The sequence below is a fragment of the Lupinus angustifolius genome, chromosome LG11 (assembly GCF_001865875.1).
Source record: "Lupinus angustifolius cultivar Tanjil chromosome LG11, LupAngTanjil_v1.0, whole genome shotgun sequence".
NCBI classification, from domain to species: Eukaryota; Viridiplantae; Streptophyta; class Magnoliopsida; order Fabales; family Fabaceae; genus Lupinus; species Lupinus angustifolius.
In genome coordinates, this window is record NC_032019.1 from 6,934,971 (window position 1) to 6,946,041 (window position 11,071).

General features: G+C 30.8%; 1 protein-coding gene across 1 annotated transcript; it reads left to right on the forward strand.

Moving 5' to 3' along the window:
* LOC109360427 (sugar carrier protein C-like) lies at nt 4,799-6,881 on the forward strand. Its single transcript, XM_019605325.1, has 4 exons — nt 4,799-4,942; nt 5,166-5,491; nt 5,584-6,213; nt 6,420-6,881. The coding sequence occupies exons 1-4, from the start codon at nt 4,834-4,836 to the stop codon at nt 6,864-6,866; spliced, it is 1,512 nt and encodes a 503-aa protein (XP_019460870.1). The 5' UTR covers nt 4,799-4,833; the 3' UTR covers nt 6,867-6,881.

Genomic DNA, 11,071 nt, shown 5'->3' on the forward strand with positions numbered 1-11,071 from the left:
GTTGAATATGTAATTAGATTTACCTTTTAATGTTAACTTATTCATTTATATTACTTCATAATGCTCAAAGAATACATGTTAACACAATTATTTTTGGTACATCATGTTAACACAATTATTTTTGGTACATCATGTTAACACAATTCTAATATAAAATGGGCAATTTTATTAATAAACAAAAGAAATCAAGATTTTGTGCATGTATAAAGGTGTGTCACATAAATTATTTAGTCAACAAAAGTAAAGTTATGTCACATGAGTCTTTTAGCCAAACGTGGGTAAAGGAGCAGATCGTGGGACCATGTGACCTACTATGTATTTATTTCTTTTTATTAAATACATGTGAGATTGTGAACATTCTTTCTTAAGCCTTTTGACCTAGTTTATACTAATACATTATATTCTTCTTTTTTGGTTGAGAAATTTATTGGAGGATACTATATATGTAAATACCTTTTATAGCGTTTATAATACTTGTGAGACTTAAACATTTTTTTTCAAATTATTAAGCTTAAATGAATTTATTAATCATGATATTATTAATCAATTGTTTAAGGTTTATTAATTACTTTTTAAAAGTGAATTTTATTAAAAATATCATCGTCACACACTCTAAAAAATATATTTTACTTGACAATATCTAACACCAAAAAATATTGTTAATCAACCATTATATCTTCCACCTATTCCAACTCACACGATTTCTCATGCATTATCTTCCGCCTTCTCATTCGATCATGTGTGCATGTTACACTTGATGATAAATATTTATGAAAGCAATATGTATTGCAAGAGGAATTTGAATTCTCTTTAATATTGGATAAGAAGATGATATGTGTTATTTAAAAAAATTTAATAGTTTAGATTTTAAGTTATTTTTAATTATATTTTATTTTTAAAATCATCAAATCAATATGAACCTCATATTCCAGTATTGGACTATCGGAGAGGATTTCAACTCATCCTAAAGATATTTATTACTATATACAAAATGAGGAAGTGGCACGTCAGAGAACTATATATATTTAGTATTATTGATAGGTTAAATATATTATTTTTCAATATATAAATATCTATTTTAAATTTTTATACATTGTCCTTATGACATTTTTAATACTCCAATGAATGAAATAGTAATTCTCCCAAATTCTTTACTGTTTTTCTTCCTTCTATTATTACTTGAATAATAAATAACTTGAATACACCGAAAGAAGAAAACAGGTTGAAAATAAAATGTAAAATAAAATCGAGTGATTTATAACGCTATAGAGTCTGAACTCGGGTATTTATTATACTTATCTTACAACTGTACTGCAACAACTGATATTCTACAAGACCTAATTCCATAGTTATAAAAACCGTACCGTACCGGCCGGTTCAACCAAAAAACTGGTGAATTGGGCTCCTAACCGGTACGGTACAAGTGTTATACCGGTCAAGTATCAAAATCAGTCAAAAATCGGTCAAAATCAGTGAACCGACCGGTATTTTACTAAACCGGTTAGTTTATACACATATTTATTTTAAAAAAAACTTAAAAACTTAAAAACCCATTGCAATGTGACCCATCTTTCCGACCCCTTTTCAACACTTTAAGGCACATGCTTCCAATGGATACCTAGATTACAGATTTTGGTTCATAACATTCGTGTGTAATCTCAGTGACGTTTGTGTAATCTTGGAGTACGGTCTGAAGATAGGATTTGGTAGAAAAGTATAATATTCATATAAGACAACTTTGACTCGTTAGTGTTGAATGTTAAAACTCCAAATTTATTTGTTTTATAGAGTGAGTTGTGAACTTATGTCATTTATTTATATTTTGCGGTTGTTAAGTGATATTTTTAGATGTATATATGTTTTTTAATTTAGACTTTGAATTTGTTAAAGACTTAAAGTTGTTTATTTATATGAATTTTGAGTAGATTATAAATATGTATTATAAATTTGAGTACCTATTTGAAATTTTTTTTGTTATAGGTTTATATATATATAAATATAAGTAGGTATGTCTGGTTTAACCGGCATGCAGTTTAATTACTGAATCACTAGTTGAACTACTGTACCACTATATCAGTACCCTGACCAGTTTAATAACCGGTATGGTTTTAACATTTAATAATAAATTCAATCAATTTCATATTATAACGAAAAACATTAGTCTATTAGGCCACAGCGGATCACTATTTTCAAATGGAATATAGCCTTTGATACCTTATTTTTTATGTTAGCTGAATTATATCTATACTTCTATACAATAGATAAAGGAAAATCATAAATTAGCTGTCAGAATATAATTTATTTTTGCTTATTTTACCTTTTACAAATCTAATTTCATGCTTTTATAAAATATGTCTTTTAACGTAAATTACTTGTTTCTTTTTTAAATGGCATATCAGTTCTTAAATCTCTCATTCTTACTTTCCATAATACACAAGTGCCCCCCCCCCACACGCACATTTCTTATCTTCTCATTTTTAACTTTCACCATAACGTGGATGGGCAAACATGGATAAGTGTATTAACTTGAATGTGGACAAGTGAATTATAGAATCATGCCAATTTTTCCTCTTTGAATAAAATGTGCAAATCATGGTTTATTATTGTTGTAAAAATTTGATGAAACTATAAAAGTAATATACTAACAATTTTGTTTCTCATTATTACTATCATTTCTCACAATATACATTTCCCTTTCCATTTTTTTTTACCTTCTCTTCTTCCAACCTTCCTTCAGGTATTTCTCCTCTATTTGTATGTTTACTTTTTTATTAAATGTTTTATATATTTGCATAAATGAAGCAATATTTATGTGTCAAATATATTAGTGATAATACATTGGTCAAGTGTTTATCATCCTATTTGTTATAGGAGGAGTACATTGCATTGCTTCAAGTTCTTCTATACATTGGGTTGGTTAAAGTTCATTTATACATTGGGTAGCTTTAAGTTTATTATCAGCGTGTTGACAAGCACTCCCGTGCCTGTCAACCTATGTCAACCCGCTTTTCTATTGTTTGTAACGTGTAGTTTGTCATGTATATTTATGAATTATAGTACTTTTGTATATTAAATAAGAGTATTTCACAATTGTGTTTATTCGAGTGTTGTAATTGAATACATTTTTTTAAAATTGAACATTCAAATAGTTTAGTAACTCACGTTTATTTTTATAGGTAAACTGAATGATTAAGACATAATCGTTGAAATAAATCCTAATATAATAAGGTGTTCATGAAATTTTTGTCAATTGCATTCTTATTTTGTAATAATGATTACACAAAGTAATAGACATGATAAATCGAGTAATGAATTTCCTTTGATATAAGGAAATTGAGAAATATTTTATGTTTAGAGTGTTGTTATTGAATATTGAAGCCACAATTTCGAATTATATTGGAGAATTCAAATTTTATATATTTTTATAGGAAAAATAAGATGTAATTTGGCTGATGTAATGCAAATTTTTATAGAAATATGAAACGTGTACATAATTTGTAATTGAATTACAAAAAAGTAGTAAGAATAAGTAAATAAGAAAATAACGTGATAAATGTCATAATGACAGTATTCTCAATGTACATATTATGAAACAGTAACTTTGAAACTAAGAAACAAACGGTGAAGAAATAAGGACTATTATGTAGAGTAGAACACACGACATTGTGAGGTTGTGAATCTCATTATATGCGTGACTGTTGAGAACCGTTATTATGTAGAGTAGAACACACGACATTGTGAGGTTATTAATTATACAAAAATTATTAAAGTAATATTAAACATAAAATATTATATTTGACATTATAACATATAAATTACACGTTATAAAAATAGGGAAGTGGGAACGGAATATATCTGTCAACATGTTAGTAAAAAAAAGTAAGTATAGTCAAATCATTTCTTACAAACAGATTTTTCTTTTTACGTGAAGCAGAATATTGTGATAATGTCATTTTCTGGGTTGTCTGTTTGCACATAGTTGTTTATTAATTTACCATAAATCATTTTTTCTATTCGAAGTTTTGAATTGTATAAAATAAAATGGTAATGGTCGTGAGTTTTAGTTTTCTTCTTCAATGCACCTGGATTTATATTATATAATAAAATAGAATATTTTATAAGAAGATAAGTTTCTCCTTCAATAATTAAAATTATGATATACATCTATTTTTTTAGGTTTTAAAAAATATTTTTGTAAAAAATGGTTAAATATAACGTATACATATTATAATTTTTATGACAGGACGAGATATTTTATTTCTTAATACAAGGAGATATTTTGTTATATATATATATATATGATTGTTTTTATTTATCTAAAGACTATAAGTATCCTCCATCGAGTTAAAACAATCCTCCATGACTTAGGTATGATTAGCATGAAATTAGATCTTCTTTAGTACTAATGGGATGATAACATGTAACATTAAAAAAATTAACACATAAATTTTAAATTATTTTTAAATAACATTTTTTTAAATCATTAAAGTAATGTAAGTCTCCCATCTACTAGAGAGAATTTCACCCCAGTTAGCATGTGATATTTTATAACACCGCTTATTTTGGCCAGTTAATTTAATTTCCTTTTCCGGATTATATATTCCACGCTCTTTCTCTCATTGCTATTATTTTGGAAGGTGGTATGAACTTGACGTTACACATAATATATTGTCAAGTTTTCATACATATGATGTTAAACTCACTAGATGGATAAGAAAGACAACAACAACAACCTTGTCTTAATGTTATATATTAACGCTTGGAAGTGCTAATGTAGTATTTGCTTCACAAAAATATCTATAGTAAACTGATACCAGGAGTCAACAACCATCAATGGATGTAGCAGACAAGTATCCGGGCAAGCTCACCCTTAGGGTTGTTCTCACATGCATCATGGCAGCCTCTGGAGGATTGATTTTTGGTTATGATCACGGTGTCTCAGGTAAATCCACTCATCTTTTTTTAATTAACATTGTTAAAAATCCTTATTTTATTGTTAATGCCTGTGTTAATAGTTTTTATACTAACATTTTGGTCGTTACTGGAATCTGATAATCATGTTTGAAATCTGGGTTTTTCATGCATTGCCTGCTTCATGGTGATTGATGATACTTGTAATATGGAATGTGTTTTTCTTCTTCTTCATTTGTAGTTTTTGTTCACAGGTGGAGTAACCTCAATGGATTCCTTCCTGAAATTATTCTTTCCATCTGTTTATGAGAAGGAGTCTCACATAGCACTAACTTCAAATCAATACTGCAAATTCAACAGTCAGATATTGACACTGTTCACATCTTCTCTATACCTAAGTGCGCTTGTTGCTGGTTTTGGCGCATCCAACATATCGAAGATGTTTGGAAGGCGTGCAGTCATGCTTATTGGTGGAACGTGTTTTGTGTTTGGTGCATTGGTCAATGGCTTAGCAATAGCCATGTGGATGCTTATTGTTGGCAGACTCTTGCTTGGTTTCGGCATTGGATTCACGAATTCGGTACAGTTTTACTAGACATTCAATTTCATTCACCATAAGTATATGCATATGCCCTATGCTAAGCAATAACGTATTAATCTTTGAATGTGCAGTCAGTTCCAATCTATCTCTCAGAAATGGCCCCTTATAAGTACAGGGGAGGTCTTAACATGTGCTTCCAATTGTCAATTACTATAGGCATTTTTGTAGCCAATCTCTTCAACTATTTCTTTGCTAAGATTCTGAATGGTCACGGATGGCGCTTAAGTTTGGGCCTTGGTGCAGTCCCTGCTCTTATTTTTGTTATAGGCTCTCTTTTCCTTCCTGACTCACCGAGCTCCCTTGTTGAACGCGGCCACCACGAAGAATGCAGAAGGCAGCTAGTGAAAATTCGCGGTACAACTCATATTGATGCAGAGTTCAATGATATAGTTGCTGCTAGTGAAGCTTCACACAGAGTGAAACACCCTTGGAGAACCTTGCTTGAGAGGAAGTATAGGCCTCAGCTCATTTTTGCCATATTCATCCCCTTCTTCCAGCAATTCACTGGTGTCAATGTGATCACATTCTATGCTCCTATATTGTTCAGAACAATTGGTTTTGGAAGCACAGCTTCACTCATGTCTGCTGTGATCATTGGCTCCTTCAAACCAGTTTCAACCTTCATTTCTATTCTTCTTGTAGATAAATTCGGAAGGCGCACCCTTTTCATCGAAGGAGGTCTTCAAATGTTGATAACCCAGGTGCGTATTCACATTTCCCCATCATACACATGATATACTTTTTCCTTTACATTGGCTTCGTTAGACAATGAGCTTCGGCTCAACAATAAAGTTGCTGCCTAGTGACCTACAGGTCATAGGTATCATAATCTGGGACGCTCTTTTTTTTTGTTGGTTTTGCACTTATGTTAGATACTCATTGACATTTTTGTCCTTTTTGGCCACAGATTGTGATGACAATAGCTATTGCTGTTGCATTTGGCACAAGTGGAAACCCTGGGAAACTGCCAACATGGTATGCAATTGTTGTTGTGGGTATCATATGTGTATATGTTTGTGGTTTTGCATGGTCTTGGGGTCCACTAGGGTGGTTGGTACCAAGTGAAATCTTTGCCCTCGAAATAAGACCTGCTGCTCAAAGTATCACAGTTGGTGTCAATATGATCAGCACTTTTATCATAGCTCAATCATTCACTGCAATGCTTTGTCACATGAAGTTTGGTTTGTTCATCTTCTTTGGGTGCTTTGTGGGTATGATGACAACATTCATCTATATATTATTGCCAGAGACAAAGGGTGTTCCACTTGAGGAAATGGCTGTGGTATGGCAGAGACACCCCATTTGGGGCAAATTTTTGGATAAAGATAACCAAAAGGGAAATGAAGAATTTTGATTGTGATATTTCAGTCTTCAACTTGATATTGGATTTTATACGTATATACTGACAAGTGTTTTTTACATTGTCAGCAAATCTCTTTTAAACAAAATTATTACAAATCAATGGTGGATGATGTGCCGACAGTATAGAAAACTTTACACATTCAGTATATAGATTTTAAACTCATCATATTTGCAAAGTTATTCATCTTCACTCTTTTATTCTAGGTGTCTGAGTAACTTAACCTTTTCCTTAGATGTGAATATTTATTTAACTTTATATACACACTTTAATTTATATTTATTTAGTTCTATTTCACCATTCTTATCAGTTCTTTTCATGCTTAATTTTTACTTTAACTTAATCATCTTTACTATGTTTTATAAGTTTTGAATGTATGATTGCTCACTTTGATCTAAAATATCTAATCTTTTAACTATAACTTCTAGGAATAGAATAGTATCGATGAGTCATTTTTAACATTGATGCTTTTTATAAATTACTTTGTTAATTATTCAAAGAATTGATGGTTATGAGAAATTAGTTGTTGATCTAATCATTAAAATATTAATGATGTTAAATAGGAATGATGTTAAAAGAATCATAAGATTTTATATATTAAATTACTTAGGTACAAATAGTAAAGTATAATCCTAATATTTTTTACCACATTAGCTTCCCAATTTATTAATTTAGTATTTGCATTATTGGAAACAATAACAAATTAAATCAAATAAATTTCACTTAAGATAATGGTTTAGTTGAATGACATAGCATCACTCAAATACTTGTAGATTTGATAATATTATATTATTATTTGCAACAATTTGATGTGGTATTTCATTAACTAATTTGCGGATTACCACAACTTATGATTTTCATTTTAATCATCCAATTATGAAGAAGTTCATCAAATAGGTGCATAATGTGAAGATACGTCAAATATTCTATTAGCTAATTTAAGTGATCAAATATTGTCTTAGTTGTAAATTAGGATTAGGCATAACTATCATTCCTTTAATAAAAGAGAAGAATTATATATTTCATTTAATAGAAGAAGGAAATCATATCATTCCTACAAGAGAGGAATTATATCATTATTTTAATAGAAGCTATCAATTATATATATATATATATATATATTCAATCTCAAATACTCGTTTTCTTAAATCTAACAGACCAAATAAGTAAGTGTAATAAATTATGAGAGAGAAAAATAAAAATCTTAAATAATTTATTGCACTTGCCCATTTGACTTAAGTGCAATGACTTCAGAAAATGAATGAGTGAGATTGAGTATGACAACTATAACTTAACTTGAGTGTAAATAAATCTCTCATTTCTATTTATATATATATATGTATCGCATTACATTATTAGGTGAATATAGTAGATCATAACTATTTTGTCAAACCTTGCTATATAAGTTAGCTCATGTTTTTTTGTATTAGCAATGATATTTTTTACTTTTTTGATTAATGAACTAATCTCTTTTGATATTTATAGTTATTTTTTTCAACAAGTGTTGCTCCAAGTCCCAAGAATCACTCTCAACAAGTCTCTTTTATAAGTTAGCTCACGCCTTTTATTTACATTTATTTTTTATCTTAATTTCATGTAATTAAGTTAAAGAAACTTGGTCATCCGATTATTGTGGACACAGTTTATATCTTTACGACTATGTAACTACTGTGCTCCATGGATATTTCATTCGAAAGATAGTGTTATTATGATAATTAAATTCAATTTATAGTTTCTTTGATTTTTAGTTTATCATGTGGAAATGAATGTAAAAAGAATATAATTTAATTTATTGTTGTTGAAATATATCGTATCATGTAAATAATAGTGTATGTGAATATAAGAAATTATATTGTTGGGTTGGTTTTAGCCTATTGTTAGTTTATAAGAATAAATGTGTTAGTGGGTTAGATAGTTTTGGTAGTAGGTAAGTTAGTTTTTCATTCTTTTTATATAAAGATTCAATGTAACTTTGTAAATCATCAATTCAATAATCAATTCGATAGTCATTCAAGGGATAATTTTCTCATTCTTCCTTTCTTATTTTATCAAGACTCATACATAGCTCTACCATTTTAACATGGTATTAGAGGGACAATTATTCCTTTTATGGCTTCTACACTTCTATTCTTCAATTTCATCATCTTCTTTCTCCATTTTGTACATCTATTTTGGGTCTTGGCATTGTCAACACAACCAAGAACAACATCAAGTAACATATAACTTCTATAGCTGCAGATTTCTAACATGCTTGGATGCACATCACCCACAGTCTAGCAAAAAATTAACCGAAGAACACCATATAGAGAATGCATCTCATTCACACATTGCAAGTTCATCTGAAGGCAAATAGAGTTTTTCTTTTGAAGATTGAAGCAAGAAATGCGGCTACACAAGCACAGTTCAAGATTGCAAGGTGTGATAGAAGCATGAAATATTTTTGATGGTTTGGATGCAAAATTGTCTAAGTTTGTAATAAAATATTCAGAAAGTGTATTCTGATTTAGGCTTCAGTAGTAATTTGCTGGTTCATATGGCTACAACTGAAGAGAGTGAATTTGTAAGAGATGTTGATGGAAGGGAAAATAGTTCTAAATCAGCTGAACAAGTTTATGTAAAGAAGATCTATGCTCTTGACCTTGGCATGATTTTGATGAAGACACCAACATCATCAAAAAGAAGAAAATGAAGAATACTTATGAAGAAAATGAAGATTCAAGCTTCAAGATATTCAAGACTTTTAGTCTAACTCTAAATAGGTACTTCTATCTTATACTCTTGAATATATAAGAGTAGTATTGCTCAAAAAAATTTAAAATAAAAATTGAAACACTTCAAGTTTAAATAAAACAATTTTCAAAATATTGTATAACAAGTTAGTGAAATCTGAGTAACAGGTTACATGAGTGAGAAATCAGTTATCCAACAAAAACTGAATTGAGTAATCCATTGCTGAACTTGGGGTAACAAATTACTCAAGTTTCAAGTTCTTGAGTAACTGATTACTCTAATATGAGTAACCGATTACTCTAAGTGAATTTTAAATTCACCATTGGATAGAACATTTGAGTAACTGATTACTCAATGTTGTAACCAATTATTGAGAACTGTTGCATTAGATTTTCAAATTCAAAGTGAATGAGTTTCAACCCAAGAGACATGGTTTCATTGCAATTAATTCCTACCCTTTCAAAGAGGCATTTTGACTGGTTGGAAAGCCTATATAAATGTAACGCCCCGAAAAATACTTCTAAAAAACATTGCGAAAAAATGGGTAATTTTTTTTTTGAATAAAGAGATATAAAATTTATTTCCTTTTCAAAACCTTCCTTTTTCCGGGACATCACTTTAAGTAACTCGAATGCGGAAAATCAACTTATCGTTATCAAAGGATAACTTAACCTGATTCACAATTTCCTGAATAAAGTAATGCATATAATCAATTAAGTCATAATCAGATCCTACATATTAGTTCAATAAAGGCGGAAACTACATCGCCACTACATATACAAAATCACCAGATACACAGCCCCCCAAAAAAACAAACAAAATGACATCGACTGGCCCCCAAGCTGACTCAGAAGATTCCAGGAATGCTGGACCCCTCACTCGGGTCCTCCTCCTCTTATGAGTCTGACACGAGGTCAATCACCTCCACCGAACTCTCCACATTCACAAGTTCAATGACCTCGTCCTCCTCCTCTTCTTCCTCCATTTTTTCACGCCACAACCCAACGACATAATTTGGTGGGGATGACATTCTCAGACTCGGAGTCTTCTTGCAAGGACCCCCTCCAAGAACCCGGCTCCTTTGGGCTCTGCGGGATGACGGAGCATCCAAACAATCCGCCCACGTCCAATGACTGTGGGAGGAACCAACGCCATCATTCCTGACTGGCGGATGTCGAGGTCCAACATCTGGAGGCATCATACCCGTTGGCAGCAAGGTGAAAGAAGCGTCGATGTAAGCGTTAGGGTGAAAGATCATCATCGATGACCCGTTGCACTCCATCGTGAAGTGATAGCCGCGAATGTGGGTGCTGTTGTGGGCCATCTGCATAACAAACATATACAAAACAAGAACAATACAACAGAGAGAGTAAGACATCTAATGAACATAAATTCATTGACGGCGTGGACTTACTCAGAATATCACACTCAGACATAAAATATATTTAAACATATAATTCATCAGTTAT

Coding starts and splice junctions, on each gene's coding strand:
- LOC109360427 (XM_019605325.1), top strand. CDS start 4,834: ATGGATGTAGCAGACAAGTATCCGGGCAAGCTCACCCTTAGGGTTGTT. Junction 4,943..5,165: donor TTATGATCACGGTGTCTCAG/GTAAATCCACTC, acceptor TTTTGTTCACAG/GTGGAGTAACCTCAATGGAT. Junction 5,492..5,583: donor GCATTGGATTCACGAATTCG/GTACAGTTTTAC, acceptor TTGAATGTGCAG/TCAGTTCCAATCTATCTCTC.